The 25,174-nt window shown below is 35.4% G+C and overlaps 1 protein-coding gene across 2 annotated transcripts in view; it reads left to right on the forward strand.

Annotated features, from left to right (window-relative positions):
- The first annotated feature begins 272 nt into the window (after positions 1–272).
- Positions 273–25,174, forward strand: part of LOC123550626 (uncharacterized) — a 173,820-nt gene continuing 148,918 nt past the window's right edge. For both annotated transcript variants that reach the window (XM_053545359.1, XM_053545360.1), the window contains exons 1-2: positions 273–430; positions 566–598. In XM_053545359.1, coding sequence (XP_053401334.1) covers positions 406–430; positions 566–598 — 58 coding nt within the window. In that variant the 5' untranslated portion in view covers positions 273–405. The remainder of the gene's footprint in view (positions 431–565; positions 599–25,174) is intronic.

The following is a 25,174-nucleotide window of genomic DNA, read 5'->3' on the forward strand; positions in this document are numbered from 1 at the left end:
GCCTCCCTGCCCTGAAGACCCACTGACATATTGGCCTATTTTGAGTCTGTGACGGGGGATGATTAAAGGTGCCAATGGGACAGAAAAAACGTGTACACTGTCCATGTTACCACTGTCGTATTAATTTGAGCGTCATCGATAAAAACTACTGCAGCCAGACTCAGGATGTTCATTAACCCTCCTGAAATTAAAATACAAGCACATTTTAAGACTATTGCGCAAAACGCAGTTCTTCACTCGCAGACACACGTGCGCAGTGAGACGTCTGCGCATATGCACAGTGATGAGGATAATGCACTTAGAGTGAGCTACTGTCAATGTCAATGATTTTCATGACAGAAAACAAGCAATTTGAGGCTCCATGCGATACCAATCTGGACGTGGAGTGGCTCACTTTGCGTCGACATGCTTGTTTGTTTTGGACTTTTTGGTAAATTTGATAAAACTTTTATTTTGATATTCGGTTCGTTCAATTTTTACCACTTCCGGTTTATAAAAATAACTTCCTGTTTGACTTGCAGATAATTTTACAAGGCTTTTTACAAGATATTATCTATATTTGCAGGATTATTGCTGTACAACACAGTGGTTGCCAACGGTAAGTTACATTTGCAGTTGTATTCATTTGTTGCCATGCTACTATAATGCGAAAAACCCAAACCGGCCTGTGATATAGGTCAAGAGGTCAGTAGCTACAGTCCGGTGACAGTCCGTTTATATTGTAGTAGAGACCAACATCCAGATGTATAGTACCTATATTTCACTGTAGTGTTTTTTTTATTTAAGTCATATGTGTCAAAAGAATGTGGACAATATTGGTATGTGATGTACTGGTAATATGAAGTGCACATGTGGTCATTGCAGGATTGATGTTCTGTTCAGGCCTTTTGATCTTAGATCTAGTTACCACTTCTAAATGGACAGATTTGCATTTCAATTTCAGAAGCCAAGCATAGATATTCACAAATTATTTCAGGATAAAGATATCAAAAGTCATTTTGACAACTGACAGACATCACAAATATATGATATAAACATTGGGCTTTTTCTTTCGCCATATTCAGACCCCTTGGAACATTGAATTATTTTCTGTTTTTGAAATGAACTCCAAAATCCTGATTGTGTGTGTGTGTGTGAGTATTGTCATATTCAAAGAATACACAGAGCTACTATATCTGTAATACTTTATATAGGCTGGTATCTAGGAATGTGTTGAAACTTCACTCACTTGTTTTCTGCTGAGGTTCTATGACTGTTTTGTAAGTTATGCAGCATTTTCTACTTAGCAATTATTTTGTTTTGTCAGTAACTTGAGTAAGCTCCATTATTCCACTGATGGGAATGGATTGAAACTTCACACTTTTGTTAATTAAGTGTGGTGATGATGTGAAGAAAACATGTTCCATAATGATTATTTGCGTTTTTAGAAAGTCCTAAAATTATCAAATTTTTGGTTAGATTTGATCTTGTGGTTAAGGATTGAAACGTAACTCACTTGTTCACTATGATATATAATGCAGCTCATGTGTCCCCATTACTCTGATTTGCTTGTTCACAATTCAAAAGTAACCAAACTGTACTACTACACAGAACACGGTATTACATAAATTATTAAGATGGAAGGAAATTTTAAATTTTAGAGCAAATTTTCTCCAGGAACCATGTATAGATGTGTGGCAATAAAAAATGTGTATATGGCTGTATGTCGTGTTTATAGTGATAAAGACGTTTTATAAAACTATGTTGATGCCTAACCTACAAAGCGTAATTTTCGAAAGAATTTTAGCAATTTCTTGGAAACAATTCCAAAAGACGTATTTGAAATTAAGATTATGTTTCACTTTTTCCACAAATCCAGTTTTTGTGAAAGGTAACGAAATTAACGAAATATGTTGTTTTTTCCCACAAATTGTGGTTCAGCCTTTGTTCTGATGATCAGATTTGACATCTTTCATAAGTTAGAGATTTGACATTTTTGTAAAATAGTAGAAGGTTAAAAGTAAATTTTATTTAGCGTTGCTTTGTTGCAAAGCAGATTGACTTCATGATGCAGAAAAAAAAACATTATTTGTAAGCAGTTCTTGGGTTAGGCATCTAAAAATGGAAACCATTAATTCATTATTCTTACAATACATGCACGTTCCTGTTGGATTAATGAATGTAGAAAGATTATTGAAATGAACGTCAATCATCATGACCGATCCCCATACCCCCGTTTAAAGTCAAGTTTGAAGTAAAATAAGGCCAAAGTTGGGATGCGTTCTCCCACCATGGTTCATAACTGATAGCATGCTTATAACTTTGTTTCATATTCTTTCTACTGCTTAAAACTAGATTTATGTTGAATATTTTCTTTTATGTGTACTGTAGGGGAACTGTGCGCACATTGTCCGAAACAACGCTCAGACAGAAATGATAAATCTAAAACAACACTATTTAATGGTTTAGAAAGAAATAGTGAATTACAAGCTTTAGCTCAGGCAGCAATAAGATTGTTAATCCATACATTTATGTTTTTGAAGTGTTAGCATGTTTAAGGCAGGGTCTTTTTTATATTTTTTCTACCCATATAAATTTAAGATTTTGTTTCCTGCTGTGAAATTGAAGATAACATTCATTTTATCATTTTATCTTGCATGAACAAACTATCAACAGATTTTGTATGACTAGACAGTTACGTAAATACTCTCCCTATCTTATAACTCATAATGTAAATGTTACCTTGTGAATTATTTGTATATCGTGTGTATCGGGTCTTTCATGATAATTGATGGGTAGTTGTGCTCGGGTAGATGAACGATGAATCCTAAACTGAATCAGTCTTCCTTGCGGAACTTTTTTTCTTGAGATTTGATTTTTTCCCGTAAAAGGAAGTGAGAGTTTAACACAGTATTGCTCAAGAGCTGAGCAGATACTGCATAAGTTTAGTCTCAGTTATTCCTTAAAAATGTAAAACCTGTGATTTACTGTAATTATTTTGCGGAGAATGTCTAGACGCTGAAATTGTGAATGTGCTTCTTTCCTGAGGAGCAATATATCTACTATTATCCATACATTAAAGCTTAATATTTTATTTGTGGAAAGTGATAGAACATCAATTTTATTACTTCCATAGGTGAGACAATATATTAGGGTTAGTCTGGTATAAGAGAAAGAAATTTTTTGTCTTGAAAAAGAAAAGGTTTCTGATTTGTTACATAAAGGAGGATTCATATTGCATTGCGTGTGCAAAAAGTGAACCAAGTCTACTGTGGTCAGTGCTCCGCCATAGGTTCAGCAATGATTAAATATCCTAATGCTGACCATAGGCTACTACTCAAACCATGTCCACAATCAAACTTTGTAATCAGTGATACCATGGTTGACCATGATCAGGCCAAGTCTAACTATGGCTAGATGGAATCATGGTTGGGGGGGCCTCTGTGGCCAAGTGGTTGTGGGTTCGAGCCTCACTTGGGGCGTTGAATTCTTCATGTGAGGAAGCCATCCAGCTAGCTTACGGAAGGTCGGTGGTTCTACCCAGGTGCCCGCTCATGATGAAATAATGCTCGGAGGGGCACCTGGGGTCTTCCTCCACCATTAAAGCTGGAAAGTCGCCATATGACCTATCATTTGTTGGTGCGACGTTAAATCCAACAAAAAAAAAAGATCATGGCTGATCATGGTCATAACCTGTTTTTGCATTGATTAGATATTGTATCCATGGTTGACCATGGAATAGCATTTTTCACAGGGAAATCCATGAATATTTAGAATTTATTGTCACAGTGGTATACCACAGATTTAAATCCCATTGTCATTGAGATAGAAATTAAACAGCTGCCTTTGCCCTTCCTTACTTGGGTGTTTTGAGTGCTTTCAAAGAAGAAATCCAAGAATCAGTCATTATGTATTCACTTTATAGTTAAAGTATGTTTGAATTTCCTGAATAATCTGTGTAATGTAAGTTTCATCCTTTTAAAGACAACATTTGAATACCAGTAAAAGGCAGTATGAATTTTAGGCAGTTAAAACTTTTCTGCTATCGGTTTTTTTAATGGATTATGCACGTTCTGATTAGATATCTGGTTAGCTTGATTTTAGAAGTGGTCATCACATTTATAAAGGAACATTTGATGATATTTTTCATTTTTTGTATATTTTGTTAGATATTTATTCAAAGAACAGAAAGACCCATTACATAGAATTAGATCCCTGATAGAAATAGATGTTTGTTTTTTTTAAGTTGTAATTAATTTAATCCCCATTTTCAAGGAGGAGAAGGCCCTGGGTTCGACTCATTCCCATTAGAATGTGTCCTTTGGCAAGGCATTTTATCGCAAATGCCTCAGTAGACCCAGCTTTAAATGGGCACCAGCAAATTGCTCGGGGTGAGGTATAATTGGTTTTAATTATGTCTTCCACACCACTGTGGTGGGAGACATATTGATTTACTCCTCTGTGTGTGTGTGTGTCCGTCTGTCACAAATCTTGTCCGCACTCTTTAAGTCGAACATTTCTCATCCGATCTTCACCAAACTTGAACAAAATGTGTTTGACAATAAGTCCTCGGCCAAGTTCGATAGCTAGCCAAATCGGCCCAGGCACTTCTGAATTATGGCCCTTGAATTACCGAAACTACTGATGCACGTGATACAGGTCTTGGTGCATGGTTGACTCAGATACATAATGGAGAAGAAATGCCAATCTAGATGATTAGGCAGTTGTGGGAGACATGCACTTTTCTCAAACGCAACTCTAGTTGTTCTTGAAATAGGGTCCCTCAATTTTTATGCTCTACAGAGCTTTTCATTGTTTCACAAAGCGATGGTAAATATTATTTACCTTTATCTTAAATGTCTTTTAATTTCAATATAATTTGAAGGTAAACTTTTGCATTTGATAGATACACTGTATCAGGATATTTTAACAGTCTGAACCAAAATTAAAGTTTTAAAACTATGTGTAGCTTCCAAATTCATTTATTTCCAGTTAATTATTGTGCACAAAGGGTGAAAATAGTTGCATTTGTAATGAATTTTTCTTAAATATGTAACTGTCAATGCAAAACTTTTAAAGGTTTTGTCAGATTGAAACTTATGCTAAAATAAATCTTTCATGGTTTGGCAACCAGATTTTAGAAAATCTAACTTTCATTAAATGCTCAGTGAAACAGAAATAAATATAAATGAATATTTACATTCGCCCTATTTTTTTCCATTGAAAATTATGACATTCATTTCATATAAACAACAAAAGGAAAGGCAGCGCTGACGACGTCTGCGTATAGTCCGGGAGAATGTCCCTTAGATGACGACGCAGTTGTTCCGTGGCCGGGAAGCTGATTTTAATGTTAAATGCAACAAAATGTTTGCAAATTATAATATAATCTTGTTTACAAATGGAAAGGAAATATAATGTAAATATAAGAAATGAAACTTTTTTTTTTGGTGTTCATGCGAAATGAACAACAGAATAGGATCGGCAAATTAAAGACAAATTGCTTGAGCGCAATTCATGGATTTGCCGAGCATATTCTGTCATTCATTTCACATGAACACCAATAAAAAAAATTATTTCTTAATTGAATGTTAATATTTCGAACAATTCCATTAGGTGACAAAAAATCTGATTAACCACCTTTAAAGTGCAGAAAATTGCATCTGCTGATTGTGGTTGCATAAGCTATAAAACCTGCCAGACACATAAACAGCGAGTACAGGCAGGGCAACATTCCAAAATATTGCTTGTCTTAAATTTTGTCCTATCCCAGAATTAATCAATAGTAAATCCATATTAGGATGATAAAAATGAGGGTTTGTAGTGGTATTTTGAATGAAATCTGGAGTTGTCTGGCCTTCAGTGATTGTATTCAGAATTTCCCAGAGCTACTGTATAAAAAATTGTCTAGATTATTTATTCAAACAAAAACAGTTTTGATTTTCTGGTTTAGGTTTCATCTCCTCTTGAAAATGAGATAGAGACTTACTCATCCTTGCATCATTTTGTATTTAACCCTTAGCCTGCTGCAGGCGAATTTAACAGCCTTTGCAAACAGCTTGGAACCAGATCAGACGCCGATTAAATCGGCGTCTGATCAGGTTCCAAGCTGTTTGCTACTCTGACAATATTTCTTCCAATTTTGGAGCAAATTGAATGAACTTTACAATTTTAGCAGACGACATTTCCAGCAGACGACAATTTATCTAGCATGCTAAGGGTTAAACTAGGCCATATAAAGAAAATATAGTTACCATTATTCTGGTCTGTTTGTTCATGAACTAGACTGATCAAGTTAGTTCTACGAGGGTTGATCCAAAAGTAATGTCACTGGAGACATAAAAATGTCATAAGGGATAAACTTTGAAGTTCTTTATATTTAAAATTAAACAACCCAAGAAAATAATATTTATCCATGTAATCATAATTGAATTAGCTTACATCTTGATCTATAATAATTTTTAATAATACAATGTGATGAATAAATGCGCAACGGACGAAGTGACATTATTCCTGGATCAACCCACGTAATTACGAGCTTTATAGTTCAAGAACCTTCGGAATCTTTATACAGTTATATTGGGAGGGTGATTATACTTAAGGTGCACAAGTCTTCATTATCTGCTAGTCTTAATAATACGCAATTTTGAAATAATTTGTTCTGTCTTTAAGCAGTGTGGCATTTTTCAGTGGAAACATAGCTCAACATGCTCTTGGCTTTCCATAAAAAAACTGAGAATGCCAAAATCACATAATTATGGAGAATACCGTGGATTTTGCTCAAACTTTTCATAAGTTGCATATAGCAATTGGGCCTATAAGATTATGAAAGTTGATAAGGAGGTTGGTCATGACCAGCAGATGACCCCAATTGATTTTGAGATCAGTAGGTCAAATGTCAAGGTCACAGTGACCTGGAACAGTTGGAACAGTTCCCGGACGATGACTAAATGAGAACGCTTGGTTATAGGATCACGAAACTTGATAGGGAGGTTGATCATGACCAGCAGATGACCCCTATTGATTTTGTGGTCAGTAGGTCAAAGGTCAAGGTCACATTGTTAAACCATTTCCGGACGATTACTTGAGAATGCTTGGACCTAGGATCATGAACTTAAAAGGGAGGTTGATCATGACCATCAGATGACCCCTATTGATTTTGAGGTCAGTAGGTCAAAGGTCAAGGTCATATTGACCCAGAACAGTAGAACTAGCCAAATAACTAGAGGATGCTTTGGTCTAAGATCACATTTGATATGACTGGTACGACTGGTAAATGACCCATAATTATTGATTTGAGGTCAGTATGCAAACGTCCAGTGCTAATGACCAAATAATTTCTGTTCCTTGTGCAGTTACTGAATGCACCAAGGGGGGCATTTCGTGTTCTGCTGTTCTACGAGCTCTTGTTTCTTTAGAATTATCCCCATGGAAAAAATAGTATTTATTTCTTTAGAATTAATCTAAATAATCTAGTGGCTAAGTTGCTATTTTTAGAAGGGAGACTGAAAAATGATATGTATGATATATGAGATAATCAGTGAGTGCATGGTCAAATATTTTACATTGCCTAATTTACTGGAAATAAGTGTTTAGCTTAATGCTGGATTAACATTATGTAATGTTCACCAGGGCTTTGGCAAGTGTTTGCTAAATATAAACTGTCTAGACTGTATATATCCACTTCAAAGTAATCTGCAGTATATAAGTAATGAACAGAATGATAAAAGTCCGGTGTGTACATATATATGGGGAGCTATTGTTTGATATCCTGATTTCATTAATATTCTTTTATGGATATCACAAATTTATTTTCTGACATCATTAAGTGCAATCAAAGATATCACAAACTAATTTATAGATCTGTATATCTATTATTTAATTATTTGATATGTTAAAATCAGTGTTAAGTTTTTTTCATTTTATTTTTAATCTGTTTTATGATTGAATTCATTTTAAGATATCATCGTTTTTTGTATCATTAAATATTAAAAAAAGAACAATTTTGTGATATCTCAAAGTTCATTTTATGATACATTGATTTAGATTTATGGTATCTTTAAATTATTGATATCCAGAATGAAGACTATTTTATACTTATAAAACATCAGATGGATTCTCGTCAGAAAGTACTAATCAGAATTACACAAAACTTGCAGGGATCAAATTTGACTTTTTTTCCAACTAGCAAATTTTTGCTAGTGCCATTTTTTTCCACTAGCAAAATGATGAGTTCCACTTGCAATTATTTAAAAGCTGTTTACATGCTAAATTTAAGTTGTTTTGTTGTTGTTTGGTTTCATATAAAGTTCACGGTCCGGACAGGCTTGGGACTTTCTGGTTTTGAAAGTACAATACAAACCAAAGTACCCCTTATGAAAAACCTTCCCTATTGTCAGTGTGTGGTCAGTTTATGTCCAGTGTGTTTCCAGTCAATAATACTCTAAAATCCAGTTACTTGCCAGCCTATTTCCAGAGCTGACAATAAACTGATCCAGTGTGTTGCCATTGAATAACCATCATGTGTCCATGTGCTTGTCAGCTGATTTCCAGACCTGAAAACCAGCTGTAAAATTTAAATTCCAGTCTGCTGTCAGTTTATATACAGTTTGTTGTCAGTGATGTTTGTAATGACGTTTTAACAAAATTTCATTGAGTTTTCATATAAAACTATTTGAAGGAGCTAAATTATTATAGAGGTATCTGGAAATAAACACTGACAACAATCTGGCAACAAACTGGTATGCAATGTCAATCTGGCAACACACTGGATACACAACTGACAACAAGCGGCTTTTTGGACTTTCCAGTCTGTTGTCCTTGTATTGTCAGTGCACAGCCAGTCAACTGGAAATATTTTTCTGACAACACACACTGGCATATTGCCAGTGTGTTGTCATTGTATTGTCAGTGTATAGTCAGTCACAACGTGCCAGGCTCTCTTACATGGACAAGAGAAACACTTTAGCAAACTATCATTATTTAAAGTTTTAACTAAATTCCTTCCAGTGTTCCTGAATTCTGTACCAGTATAAACCTGTTCTCTGTAAGAAACTGCCAACTTCCCCACATGAATCAGAGGTGGATGACTAATGATTTCAGACACAATGTCATTTATCAAATAGTCACCGAGAACATAAGCCCCGTCCTAAGATCGAACTTGCGACCCATGATCCGTAGATCGACGCTCTACCTACTGAGCTAAAGATGGACTAGTATCCCAATATATCGCTTACTACTCAGTGTTACTAATTTTTTTTATTTCCCCCTAGGAAAATTGTCTTTATTACCATTGTATTGTCATAGCATTGTCAGTGTATGGGAAGTTTGTTTCCAGTTTAGTGTCAGTATATATTTTTTTTCTATTTATCCTTATTAATGTTTAATATGAATTTTAATGTGACTTAAAACCTTCATTTGCTTGTGACTCAATTTTAATACCAATTAAGATTTGCAATATTTCAGTTATCAATAATATAATACTGAAACCAAAGGAAATTTGACAAAGATTATGGTAAATCTGCAAGTTTAATTTTACAGGGTAGCGAAAATACATGACTTTTAAAATTTTCTGCATCTGTTTAGCAAAAATACTTGTTGCGGACAGAATCTGTGTTACAATGAAAACAAGTAACTGTAAAATGATGACTAAGTACCTTTACAATGTGCCCATCAGTGCTGGAAAACTATTGAAACCTGAAAATAGTTTTGGAGGGAAAAATGCAACACTCGGCCAATTTGATAAGGTGTCTTGTAATATCTGTTTTGCTGTGAAAATTGCTAAGATGGGTATATTGCCAGTGTATTGCCATTGTGTAGCCAGTGCATTGTCAGAATCTGCTCTGAGTAAATTTATATCCAATGTACTGTCAGACAAACAGAAAATCCATACAATATTGTCACTTATGTAATTTTTATCTCGATTATTCAAAGAATAGAAGTTATTGGACATGCCCCTATGTTTTTTTTTTTTTTTTGTTTGTTTTTTTTTTTACAAAATTATAGATTGAAACTAATTACACACTTGTTCAATGTCATGACCTGACATGTACTAAGCAGGTCCCATAACTATACTTTTTTCCAAAATTAAGCACCTTTTTCCACATAGCATTTTTTGCTTAAGTTTTTGTATGCAAGCTGGTATCTCAGTACTCATTCAATTCGATTATAGAAATTATGTTTTTTATTTCCAGTTTCTTGCCATTTTCCTGCCAGATTTCTTCCAGATGCTGGAAACAAGCTGACAATATTGTCAGTGTGTTTACATGCTGATGTTATGAGCCAGTTTATTGTCATATAGTTTGCAGATTATTCCCAGAAACTGGAAATAATATGGAAATAGTGTCCATATTATTTTCAGCTAAACTTTTTTTCTTGGAAGTTTGTTCCCATATAGGAGTCAGATTATTTCCAGTTACCTTTTTTTTTTGACAGACTGTTGCCAGATCATTGACAGTTACCTTGCAGCTTAATGCCAGCTTGTTTCCATATTTCATTTTCGTAAGGGACTCAATGATTCTTTGGACTTTTGGCTGGACGTTGATGTTTTAAGTTTTTCTCAGGTCACTGCCGGTAGTGTTGCTAGCATTTTCGAGCTCCGCGGGCCTTTTTGCACCAAGAAACATGTTATTTTCCTCTCCATTTTCGAAGAACTTTGCAAATTACAGGTCCAAAATGAAAACAAATTTTGCCTAAACGCTTACTTACATATCCGATAATTACTTTTGTATAAAGCGACAAGCGTTTAGAAGCAGTCACTTGATTATCGGTAAATTAACTGCCCGAAAGGAGTTTTTAAAGAGAAAAGGACAGTTTGAGTGAATTTCTGGATTTTCAAACGTGATCGCGAAAATATTCAAGTGCCATGATTTTCTACTCGCATTTTTTTATTTTTACTCGAATTTTGCGAGTTAGTGACCGTTAAATTCGATCCCTGACTTGGTCTGTAGCATCCTGGTAAGGTTCTTTCAAAGTATGTTTTTGACCTATTGACGTGCTGACAGAGCTAAAAATTTAAACAACATGTTCTCCTGAACTGCTTAATGGATCTTCATCAAACTTGGTCTGTTACAAGCATTATGCAGGGCTGTTTAGCCCTTTCTTTTGGACACTACAAGTAGAAAACCTTTAAACAGCTTCTTTTTTGTACTAGTGGGGGCATTTTGCCCCTTTAAGGGGGATGCAAGTGCTTAAAATAATTGAAAATGAAATTAACTTTTTAAGAACCACATCAAACTTGGTACATAGCATCTTTTGGCAGTCCGCTTCTGTACTTATTTAAATGGGAGCACTTAGCCCCTTTTAGAGGCAGCTTGAGCTAAAAATAAAAAAAATGAACCTTTAATGAGTGCTTGATTGATCTTTATCAGACTTGGTTTCTATAGTATTAAAGTAAGGTCCTGTCCCAGGTTTGTCCAAATGGAGGCATTTGTCTCCTTTCAGTGGCAGAAAAAAAAAAAACACTTTTAAACAGCATTGTTTTATGAGCAGTGAGATGGATAGCATATAAAGTTGTTCAGCTGTTGTTTTTTTTTTTTTTAGTGATTTTTGTTTTGTTTTTCTTTTTAGATTTCACTCTGCAAGACCAGAGCTATGGCCCTTGACTTAGTCGAAAATATGCATTAAGGGCATAAAGTTTGTGTCCCATGTATTTCAAAATGAATTTGACCTAGAGACATAGGAGTTAAAGTTGTGCATCTGATGTTCTGTTTGGGATTTCACTCAGCTAGACCAGAGTTATGGTCCTTGACTTAGTGAAAAATACACATAAAATGCTTAAAAGTTTGTGTTTGCATATTTTTTAAAAAATATTTCACTTTGAGTCATGAAACCATGTTATTGGCAGGAAGTGGGACACACAACTAGTTTTAACTTAATATTTACAGTGCTCAAAATAATTTCCTCATATTTTCAAAAAGATGCATTAATAAATATGATGTCTGACCATCAAATAATGACGGGATGGTTCTTGGAGCGGGATCAAGAGTGCAGCCAAATAAATTGAGAGGATCTTAGTCTCCATATTCGGCTTTAGAACAACTGTTTGAAAATTCGATCAAAAGGCGGACAAAAACAAAAAATTAGATGGAAACCAGTCAAGGATAGACTTGACTCATCACCAAAGGATACTGGGACTTTGTAATAATGTAAAATTGTGGTTATACAATTAATAGATCTCTGTGAGGTACAGAGTGCTACCAGTCTCTTTGAAAACTGATGATGATTTTCAATTTTATGTTCAAAGTAAGCATTGATCAGTAGAGGCATGTCTGGCGCTTTAATTAGCTGTTTGATATCGCCCAAAATAAAGAGAAGATTCAATGTTTGATAGCATCAGAAATGGAAACAAAAGCATGTTTGGGCTTACTGTCTGCAAGTGCAGTCTGCAAGTACAGAAAAGAAATATTGATGCAAAGATATGTAATTTTGCTCACTGAGGTATCAGTTGGTGTAGTTATATAACATTTTCAGCATTTTGTTTATCGTATTTTCAGCATGGGGTACTGCATACACTAAAATATGGGCTGTGTAATATATCAATCAAAGTACTGGAAATCTGGCAGGACCTGAATAAAGCTTTGATATGAATAGATCTGGCCAATCAAGGGTCAGATATTTCAATCATTTCACCAGTCTGATAGCTGTTTTCTGTACTTAAACCAGACAGCTTGGGGAAAAGCTAATACACTCTTCTTTATTTATGGAAGATGAAGGGTCTAGTATTGATGTAGAAAACATTTCATGGAAAAAAGTTGATTGGGTTTTGCCTGACGTAACCCTGGTAAAAGGTGAAGCTGTTCAACTGTGGTAATGAAAGGGTGGTTCACAGTCCATAGATTAACCAAATGTAATATGACTGAATGTTGGCAATTTTCATCTATGGTTTTAACATTAGAACAGTAAGCACATACTATATTGCCAAATCAGTCAAAGTTTGCAGTCAAGTCTGACAGTGACCTTGACCCCAGCAGCCAAGAATGCAATTTTAACAATATTTTTTTATGTTACGGCACTAAAAGTATGTTTTATGTTATGGTAAACATAGTGTGTAGGCAGCTTTTATCAAGACAAAGTTTGGAATTGTATTTAGGGTCACTCAGGTCAAGGTCAGTGTTAGTAAAAATAGAAAAATGGTTTCTGCCCAGTAACTTCAGTTAGGAATGAAATGAGATGTAATGGTGAAACTCGCTATGTAAGTTTGGGAGCTTGGCTGAGTTGACATGCAGTTAGGATTGCATTTGAGGCTGCTGGGGTCAGGGTCAGGGTCACTGCTACTAAAGTGGAAAAATGATTTCCATTCAGTATGTGTTAAGTTTCAGTTTACCTTTTTGTCAACAAACCTGATTTGTCAGTAGTTTTCGCCAACAAAGGTTTAGATTATAATTTGGGATATATAGCTTTTATCAAGAGAAAGGTTGGGACTATATTTGTGTTTAGAGGGTAAAAAAAAAATCAAAAGTAAAAAAAAAAAAAAAAATCCGCTGATGTTATTTAATTTGATCATAACCAGCATTAAAACTAAATGTACCTGTGTACATTAACACCTTTCCATGACAACTGTGACAAAAATCAATAATCGTCTGCTAGCTTACTTGTTTGGGTATGGCCTTTGTTAAAGTTTCAATACATGTAGACCTGTGACAATTAGGCAATCAGTACCGTGTCAAAATTGCATTGTTTGCATTAACAAGCGTGGAAGATCGGTCAGTCAACTATCAAACCATTTAAGTTTGCACCAATTAAGCGGATGACATTAACACTCGAGTGAATAAAAATTGAACAACAGGCCCAGTTTTGTAATAAAACGCAGCGTATTTCATAATCATCATTCTCGGTTAGTCGGAATTTGCGAAGATTTGACGCACTGAAAGCCATATTGAGAATGTTCTCCCTTTTTAATATCATATATTAACAACGGCGATTTAACAATTTTTTATCTTATTTATCGATTTTCTTCATGTATTCAAAATTGTTTTTTTTTTAAGACTGTCCGCGATTTTTTCTCTTTTAGTTACATAAACCCCCAGTGCAATTGCATTGCATATGTTATTCTCATGACAGCGCACTCCTCACACAGCGTTATACATGTTTACATCCGGGATAAACAATTTCAACTTTCTTTTAGAATCACGACAAAATGAGAAGATGACACGGCGTTATAATTCTTTTAATGTATTTTTCAGTAGCATTTAAGGTAAATAAATGTCCTGTTTATACGATTCTTATTTCTTATTAACATAAAACAGCGTCCAAAATACGTCTAATACATTACCGATGGGTGGGATATTGCATTTACCGCTGATATGATCAACCCGCGTTATAAATTTAACCCCGCTAGATCCGTGGGTCTCGAACCTTGGACCCCGATGACAGCGTTATAACGGGGTCCCAGTGTAATTATATAGTTGGTGTTTAGCTAGCTTTTATTTCAACATGGGTTGGAAAGTGTAATTGTTAACCTCGTCTCGTCCGAAGAATTGTGATATACCGTATGACTGTATGGTTGCTAGCATGACGTACATCTGCATCATTTTAAAGTACCAGGCATTTCTTGTTTTAAAAAATGGTAGATTTGCATACGCAGTTCTTATTGCTGCCTCAAGGTGATAGCTTACTTGTTTTCTGTTGTAACTGCCCTGGTCCATGGTGTATTATGATCTGATACTGGCAGGGCTGTTGTTAAAGAAATGTTTCATATTTTAAATCACCTTGGTGCTTCTAACACAGGAACTATGGTAGTCAAAAAGTTAATAATGCACCAGGAGAACTGCACTTATTCATATTCTCACCAGTTAATTAGAATAATTGTAAATTTGTCTGAGTGCAGAATTTGAGCTGCCTAATTATATCTATACTTAATGACATTGGTTATGGTTGCGCTACATTGCAAAATGATGAAAAATTCGTCTGTAGAAAACAGATTATCTTTAAAGCTGCCAGCTCAGTGTTTTTTTGGTGGTGCAAGAATAATTACTTCTGATGGGTATTGCCTGAGAAGTTGCCTTTACTTGTGGAGACCAGATAAGCTTTGATATGAAATCTTGGAATACAGTTGAATACTGCTACTGCACTAGACTTTGGATGTAGTATAGAGGAGAAAATGTGTATGTATATAATGCAGTATAAGTGTTTTTATTTTTCAGGCCAATTTGGGGCCAAAGTTCATCCTTGTGGTCCCAGTGGCAAATAATATTGTTTTTTCCATTTCAAGCTAAAATTCCCAAAGTTAAAGAATATGTTTTGTGCTTTTTCATCCAAGTCCAGTGGATATGAATTAACACTCTCCAAGCCGGTCAAGTCAGTATTACTTTATTGGGTTTTCTGAGAATTTATATTTACATTCTGTCAAATCAGTATGTACGACATCATTTAAATTGGCTAATTAAATTTACTGATATATACTACAACCAACCAGCATACATGGTTTATATACCCTGCGTAACAAGTAATAGCTGCACCCACAGAAATGTATGATCATACAAGAATATGAAAATATCCAAGAGCTAGGACTTTTATTGAGAAGTTGACTGTTGATAGTGGTAAAAAATATAGACCATACTGACAGCCGCTCACTCAGTTCTGTAATAGTTTTGCAACAGGATGCTAATTGCGTAAAATTGACAGTGTTGCAAAACTTGAAGTTTTTGAAGTTGCTCGGTAGGCAACAGTTAACCATGCAGATATCGAATGCCCATAAAAACCAGTGTATCCTGTGTTTTTCGCAAATTATAGGTTTGCCCCTAAGTTTCATACACCTAGAACCTTGGCAAAAACAGTTGAATATCAGCTGTTACGGACCTAAGAAGTGAAGAAACAAGTTAACATACATAGGGAGGAGATAAGGAAATGATCTTGTCTGCATTATTCATCCTGCGCAGTTTTGTGCTTTTTGTTAATTTCCTGGAATTGATTTCTCAGCTTTTAATGATGTCCTTTAATTGTTTTCTGAACAACACTATTAAGAATTGCATTTTCAGTTATACCTGAAAAGTAAAGTGGTGGATGGATGCTGAATTTACTTGCAGATCAGTTATAGGAGTGGTACCAAGTTCATTCCCATTTTCCAGTTCATTCCAGTTTTCTTCAAGTTTTACATGGAGTTGTTCCTGTATCCTTGAGGATTACACCTTTTACAATGTTGGATGATCTTGCAAAACTGCCAAATTGTTCAAAGACCTTTATGGCTTCGGTCTTGAAAAACAAAAACTGAGCATCAAAACTAACTAATAACCTTATTAGTCCTCAGCCAGCCAGACGTAAAGATTCACACAAGTTCAGTCTGCTTACCTTTTATTAGACCCAGTTGAGTAATCTTGGTCTTCCTAGATATAGTTGGGCTGGTGGTCTAGTGGTACCACGCTTGACTGTCGGTCAAGTGTTCGAACAAATCCCGATCCAGGCACTGGAAGTTTCTGAGATGCTCTTGAGTGTCTCCCACCTACCTAAGAGGCCTCTACTGGTTCTTCCCAGGAAAGACAGCTTCGTGTGTATTGGTGCTATACACCAGGCATGTTAAAGAACCAGACTGTCTATTCGTAAAGAGCTAGGCTAAGTTAGCCAGACAGGCCTGTATCTAAAAAGGATTTCTCTCTACTGTTCTGGGGGCTTTATCTCACTCTGTCCCTCTGGTCAGATCGCACTGTGTCTGTACTCAGTAGAGGATGAATTTCGCGACCTGTGTGGCTGCATTTGCTATAATATGTAAAGCGCCTTTGAACCTGTTTATCATGAAAAGGGCGCTATATAAATCTGGTATAATAATAATAATAATAACACAATTTTTTAAATACTTTGTCAGTTTTAAGGTTGGCCGGTGGTCTAGTGGTTACATGCTTGACTGTCAAGCCAGAGGTCCGGGGTTCGAATCGCCGTCCAGGCACTTGAAATTTCTGAGATGCTCTTGAGTGTCTCCCACCTAACTTTGAGGAAGCCTTTACTGGTTCTTTCCAGGAAAGACGACTTCACGTGTATCGGTGCTATACACCAGGCATGTTAAAGAACCAGACTGTCTATTCACAAAAAGCTAGGCTAAGTTAGCCGGACAAGCCTGTATCTAAAAAGGATTATTCTCTATCTGTTCTGGGGGCTTTATCTCACTCTGTCGATCCCTCTGGTCAGATCGCTGTGTGTCTGTACTAGTAGAGGATGAATTTCGCGTCCTGTGTGGCTGCGTTTGCTATATGTAAAGCGCCTTTGAACGTGTTTTATCATGAAAAGGGTGCTATATAAATCTGGTATAATAATGATAATAATAATAATAATAATATAACAAAAGATCAGACGGATCCGAATATTTTTTTAATGAAAATGTAGACTTTCATTTCAATTGTGTCTGAACCTATTCAAAACTATGCAAATTTGTTACAAACTACCATGATAATGTTGGTATAATAAAGATAAAAATCAAATGCAGTGAAGTTCATTGTCCGCTTTAGTTTACTTGAGATTGAAATATATATTTGAAATTTCAACTAGAAAAGTTGATTATTTTGCTAGTGCTTGAATTGTACTTGTAGTGTATACCTGGTAAAGAGTTTTCTGTCTCGGCAGGTAAAGTCTAGCCTGGAAATCTCTGGATTCCATGCATTCCATTACTTACACACACACTACATTTATACATCATGTACTTTATATACACTAATAAATGAAATGTTATATATTAACCATTTGAATATTGCATGATCTATAAAGTTATATCAAATATTCAAAGCTATGCAAGGTAAAGAAAAATTAATTTCTCTGTTAACTTTTATATATAAAATGTTCTTCTACGAAGTAACACAGTATTATATTCATATAAGATTTAAAGGTTGTTGTGTCTCAATTTATCGACCTTGCAAGGCCACCTGTACTATATTTTATCACTAAAAAATTGCCTGTTTAGACCACTTCAAGAGAGTCAATAGTTTTAAGATTTTAAGATTTTTTTCACACATTTTTTGTGAGTGTTCATGTATCTGGCTGCATAATGTTTCTTGAGTGATTCTCTGCCAAGAGTTGTCATATAATTTTGATTCATCAAAAAAAAAAAGCGTCTGCATTATTAGTGAGTGAAGTCACTTTTCGTTGTATATATATATATATATATAGTAGGAAAAGAAATTCAACCTCCATCTCTTATGGTATGGTTCCAGTTTTGAAATAATAAATTCACCGAAATGTCCAGCCTTCTATTCTTGGGTGATTATCTACTTTACTTGTTAAAGTCAGCTACCAGGGGTAGGTCTAGTTTTTCATGGAAAACTTCGAAAATCTCCTCCTGGCCTGCAGTTATAAACGTAATTTGGCGAAAATGTTCTTTGTTCCTTGCTTTTGCTGTGAAACTCTGGTCATGAATATAGGGCCATCAATGCTTGCTGGCTAAAAAAAATGTGCAAGGAGTAAATTAGATTTACCTGCAGCCCTAAGATAACTGCTGCATGAAGCAATTAATTTCTGTTTGAGTGCTAATATGTAAAATATGCATACTCTTTGTATGTGGATGTATTTAAAGGTCTAGACAGAAGCTTTCATTGATCAAATATTGTGAGGAGATATCATCAGATTTTCACATTGTATTGCATGGAAAAACATTTCTAGTTAATCTCATAAAATCACTAACCACTGTCTAGACATGGAGATTTGGATGAAGTTGGAAATTATGTATTGTTATTGATCTCAGAAATATGACCTAAGCTCTTTATGCATAGATAAGCAAAATGTTTTTGTACTAAAATAGTGTACACCATATATAGGGTATGAGCCACTTTAATATGTAAGATAAATATATATATATATTAGCCGCCATTTAAATTTGCTTAACTTAAATTTTTGGTAACTTCAGGCGTTTTACGTCATTCAGTAGGGGAATTAAGCCCGTTATCAAAGTAGAAAAATCTAAATTTTGTCATTTGACATTGATTCATCCAGTTGAAAATATTAAAAAAGAAAACAGCCCATTATTTAAACCGCAACATCTAGGTGGAGAAAAGAGTTGGAGGTGACATCTTGCATACAGTAGCTCAGTCTGGAGTAAAGATTCTGAGGTGACATCTTGCATACAGTAGCTCAGTCTGGAGTAGAGATTCTGAGGTGACAACTTGCATACAGTAGCTCAAGCTGAAGTTTAGAGTTGAAGGTGACATCTTGCATACAGTAGCTCAGTCCGTAGTAAAGATTTGGAGGTGAAATCTTGCATACAGTACCTCAGTCCGGAGTAACGATTCTGATGTGACATCTTGCATACAGTAGCTCAGTCCGGAGTAAAGATTCTGAGGTGACATCTTGCATACAGTAGCTCAGTCTGGAGTAAAGATTCTGAGGTGACAACTTGCATACAGTAGCTCAAGCTGAAGTTAAGAGTTGAAGGTGACATCTTGCATACAATAGCTCAAGCTGAAGTAAATAGTAGAAGGTAACATCTTGCATACAGTAGCTCAGTCCGGAGTATAGATTCTGAGGTGACATCTTGCATACTGCAGCTCAGTCTAGAGTAAAGATTCTGAGGTGACACCTTGCATACAGCAGCTCAGTCTGTAGTAAAGATTCTGAGGTGACATCTTGCATACAGAAGCTCAGTCTGTAGTAAAGAATATGAGGAGACATCTTGCATACAGCAGCTCAGTCTGTAGTCAAGATTCTGAGGTGACATCTTGCATACAGAAGCTCTGTCTGGAGTAAAGAATATGAGGAGACATCTTGCATACAGCAGCTCAGTCTGAGGAGACATCTTGCATACAGAAGCTCAGTCTGGAGTAAAGATTCTGAAGAGACATCTTGCATACAGAAGCTCAGTCTGGAGTAAAGATTCTGAGGAGACATCTTGCATACAGCAGCTCAGTCTGTAGTAAAGATTCTGAGGTGACATCTTGCATACAGAAGCTCAGTCTGGAGTAAAGAATATGAGGAGACATCTTGCATACAGCAGCTCAGTCTGAGGAGACATCTTGCATACAGAAGCTCAGTCTGGAGTAAAGATTCTGAAGAGACATCTTGCATACAGCAGCTCAGTCTGGAGTAAAGATTCTGAGGAGACATCTTGCATACAGCAGCTCAGTCTGGAGTAAAGATTCTGAGGTGACATCTTGCATACAGCAGCTCAGTCTGTAGTCAAGATTCTGAGGTGACATCTTGCATACAGCAGCTCAGTCTGCAGTAAAGAATCTGAGGTGACATCTTGCATACAGCAGCTCAGTCTGTAGTCAAGATTCTGAGGTGATATTCTGCATACAGCAGCTCTGTCTGCAGTAAAGAATCTGAGGTGACATCTTGCATACAGCAGCTCCCCTTACGAAAATGAAATATGGAAACAAGCTGGCATTAAGCTGCAAGGTAACTGTCAATGATCTGGCAACAGTCTGTCAAAAAAAAAAGGTAACTGGAAATAATCTGACTCCTATATGGGAACAAACTTCCAAGAAAAAAAGTTTAGCTGAAAATAATATGGACACTATTTCCATATTATTTCCAGTTTCTGGGAATAATCTGCAAACTATATGACAATAAACTGGCTCATAACATCAGCATGTAAACACACTGACAATATTGTCAGCTTGTTTCCAGCATCTGGAAGAAATCTGGCAGGAAAATGGCAAGAAACTGGAAATAAAAAACATAATTTCTATAATCGAATTGAATGAGTACTGAGATACCAGCTTGCATACAAAAACTAAGCAAAAAATGCTATGTGGAAAAAGGTGCTTAATTTTTGGAAAAAAGTATAGTTATGGGACCTGCTTAGTACATGTCAGGTCATGACATTGAACAAGTGTGTAATTAGTTTCAATCTATAATTTTGTAAAAAAAAAAAACAAACAAAAAAACAAAAAAAAACATAGGGGCATGTCCAATAACTTCTATTCTTTGAATAATCGAGATAAAAATTACATAAGTGACAATATTGTATGGATTTTCTGTTTGTCTGACAGTACATTGGATATAAATTTACTCAGAGCAGATTCTGACAATGCACTGGCTACACAATGGCAATACACTGGCAATATACCCATCTTAGCAATTTTCACAGCAAAACAGATATTACAAGACACCTTATCAAATTGGCCGAGTGTTGCATTTTTCCCTCCAAAACTATTTTCAGGTTTCAATAGTTTTCCAGCACTGATGGGCACATTGTAAAGGTACTTAGTCATCATTTTACAGTTACTTGTTTTCATTGTAACACAGATTCTGTCCGCAACAAGTATTTTTGCTAAACAGATGCAGAAATTTTAAAAGTCATGTATTTTCGCTACCCTGTAAAATTAAACTTGCAGATTTACCATAATCTTTGTCAAATTTCCTTTGGTTTCAGTATTATATTATTGATAACTGAAATATTGCAAATCTTAATTGGTATTAAAATTGAGTCACAAGCAAATGAAGGTTTTAAGTCACATTAAAATTCATATTAAACATTAATAAGGATAAATAGAAAAAAAATATATACTGACACTAAACTGGAAACAAACTTCCCATACACTGACAATGCTATGACAATACAATGGTAATAAAGACAATTTTCCTAGGGGGAAATAAAAAAAATTAGTAACACTGAGTAGTAAGCGATATATTGGGATACTAGTCCATCTTTAGCTCAGTAGGCAGAGCGTCGATCTACGGATCATGGGGTCGCAAGTTCGATCTTAGGACGGGGCTTATGTTCTCGGTGACTATTTGATAAATGACATTGTGTCTGAAATCATTAGTCATCCACCTCTGATTCATGTGGGGAAGTTGGCAGTTTCTTACAGAGAACAGGTTTATACTGGTACAGAATTCAGGAACACTGGAAGGAATTTAGTTAAAACTTTAAATAATGATAGTTTGCTAAAGTGTTTCTCTTGTCCATGTAAGAGAGCTGGCACGTTGTGACTGACTATACACCGACAATTTCAATGACAACACACTGGCAATATGCCAGTGTGTTTGTCAGAAAAATATTTCCAGTTGACTGGCTGTGCACTGACAATACAAGGACAACAGACTGGAAAGTCCAAAAAGCCGCTTGTTGTCAGTTGTGTATCCCGTGTGTTGCCAGATTGACATTGCATACCAGTTTGTTGCCGATTGTTGTCAGTGTTTATTTCCAGATACATCTATAATAATTTAGCTCCTTCAAATAGTTTTATATGAAAACTCAATGAAATTTTGTTAAAACGTCATTACAAACATCACTGACAACAAACTGTATATAAACTGACAGCAGACTGGAATTTAAATTTTACAGCTGGTTTTCAGGTCTGGAAATCAGCTGACAAGCACATGGACACATGATGGTTATTCAATGGCAACACACTGGATCAGTTTATTGTCAGCTCTGGAAATAGGCTGGCAAGTAACTGGATTTTAGAGTATTATTGACTGGAAACACACTGGACATAAACTGACCACACACTGACAATAGGGAAGGTTTTTCATAAGGGTCAGTCTGAGGAAACATCTTGCATACAGTTAATATTTGGCGGTTACATCTTGCATACAGTAGCTCAAGCTGGAGTAAAGAGTTGGAGGTTACATCTTGCATACAGAATTTCAAGCTGGAGTGAAGAGTTGTAGGTGACATCTTGCATACTGGAGCTTAAGCTGAAGTAAAGATTCGGAGGTGACATCTTGCATACATACTTTCGTTTATTATGGAGACTATACTATAAACCTTGGGTATCAAAACCATGTCAGTACAGGTTGCAGTAACTGTTGTTGGTAGGAAATTGTTTTCAAAGAAAGTTTATTTAAAAAATGCAGTAGTACTACTAAGTGTGGATCTAATAGTCTCTTTCTTGTGTTGAACCAGTTTCCAGACAAGTCAATTAATTGGCAGTTCAGTCAATAGCAGCTTTTCTTAAAGACCCACCTCAGAATAACTGTATTCTTTTGTGTTTGTGTTTCCATAATAGTAGATAATTATGCATGATTTGCATAAAAACAAAACAAAAGAAAAAAAGAAAAAAAAGAGAAATCCCACACATGTTTCTTGTTACAAATATCGGACAAAGATAATTTTTATTTGTTTTAATGTTTAAACATTTTATTGGATTAATGTAGCAGTATGCACAGTACTTGATGTATTTTAAGTTTAGACCACAATTTGTTCCTGCAGCATATTATAGATATTTATCTATGTTTTCAAGAGATTTACTGAGAAAGTTGTGAAAACTCATTAATTCAGAAGGAGATTAGATTGTCCACATGTCTTGTAGTATCACTGTATTAAACCTGTATTATCAGAATAATTTTCATAAAGTTTATGTGGGGAGAAAAAATAGATCACTAGGTTGTGATGGGTCTTAAATCTTATAAACTTCATGAAAATTGTTCTGATTATAACAGACTGTCATTTGTTGTAGATGCTGATAAGAATATCTGGTTTGAGTCTTGTTGTAGATGCTGATAAGAATATCTGGTTTGAGTGTAACTGTTTTTGGGCTGTAAGGAAGCTCTGCCGAGGTACCGGAAAAACAAGTTACCTGAGAGTCAGATATTCCTATCCACATCTACAACCTGTGGTATATTATTTTTCTTGCATATGGTATTATATGAATACAAGAATAAACAAAGTAAAACGAAATAATTTCTTTGTAGCACTCTTTCTTACTGTAGGGTATTTAAACGAATCGCGGTCAGTACACAGAAATGACATCATGATCGATGTTTCAAAGACGCACAACAACAGAGTTCCGGTTTTCTTTTATCATTTGTAGCGTAACGTTAAGTGTTTTCCATAAAATAACTGTTATGAATCAAGAAATACACTGTAAAGAACAAAATGCAACTATCAAAGTAGTTGATTTCTATCAAATTTTACGTAACTAATATATTATCGCATAAAGCGTTAGTTGTCATTAACAGCACGAGAGTCATCTGGCATGGAGTATGCCAGATGGGTTTTACCGGCATGGGTAAAATCACTGTGAACCCCAGTCCAGTGTGCAAGAAATACTATCTTACACTGTAGAAACAAAGTGCTGTTTAAACTTAGCTAAATATATGAAGTAACATGCATACTGATACATTAATTCAATAAAATGTTTAGACATTAAACATGTTGTCTTGGCCTAATAATTGTTGTCAACTTGTAGTTCTATACCATAATGAAAACACAAAGAATATAGTTATTCTGTGGTGGGTCTTTAAAATTGTGTATGTAACAAAAACAAGCTTTTTTATGCCCCCAGCATCTACTGATGCGGGAGGCATAATTATTATAGTGATTGTCCTGTCCGTCTGTCCATTCGTTCGTTTGGACCTTGACCTCATTTTGGACTTAGGTTGCTTTATATGGGCCATCTCTTGGTTAACCAAATGGGACCATTGCGTCTAGCATCAATACCCCTTACAAAAATGAATTGATACTAATGCATATGTAACCTGTGACCATTCCTCATCTTCAGACATCACCTGACCTCAGTTTGACCTTGACCTTGACCTCAACTTAGGTTGCTTTATATGGGCCATCTCGTGGTTAACCAAATGGGACAGTTTCGTCTAGTATCAATACCCCTTACAAGAATGAATTGATACTAATACAGATGTAAACTGTGACCATTCCTCATCTTCAAACATCACCTAACCTCAGTTTGACCTTGACCTCGTTTTGGACTTAGGTGCAAAATCTATCAATAAGGATGCCATTGGGAGCAGGGCATCAAGTGTTTATTGAACGCAGCTCTTGTTTATTAATGATATCTTCTGCTTTCAGAAGTAACAGTATCATGCACTGTATACCATTCATTGTTCATAGAGTCATTGTTGAAGGGAATGTCAGAACTCAACACAGCATTTTACATATTCCACCTGAATATTTGAGGTATTCAAAATACTTGAATCAAAATCAATAAACAAGAGTGTATATTAAACAACAGTACATTCCAGACATTTCCAAATGGTATTTTGATGTTAAGTAGTGTCTGACATTTCTAAATTCCTTGGTACATACTTTCTAAATTTTTTCCTGCAGCTGGTATGCAAAAACACTTCCCTTGGTAAATATAACTATGCTGACCAAAATTTTGTGTCTTTCTCATTTAAAACATGTTGGAGTTTTATTACTAATGACAGGTTTTGAACCAGGTTTTTATGCTCCCATCATTAGAAATAGATAAGGGTGGGCGATATACCGCGGTAGACCGGTTATTGCGATGTTTTTTTCCGACGATACGATATTGCGATATGATTTTCGAATACAGGTTATTTTATAACATTAAGTAACACTAACGTAAAC

This window comes from Mercenaria mercenaria, chromosome 6, assembly GCF_021730395.1.
Source record: "Mercenaria mercenaria strain notata chromosome 6, MADL_Memer_1, whole genome shotgun sequence".
NCBI lineage: Eukaryota > Metazoa > Mollusca > Bivalvia > Venerida > Veneridae > Mercenaria > Mercenaria mercenaria.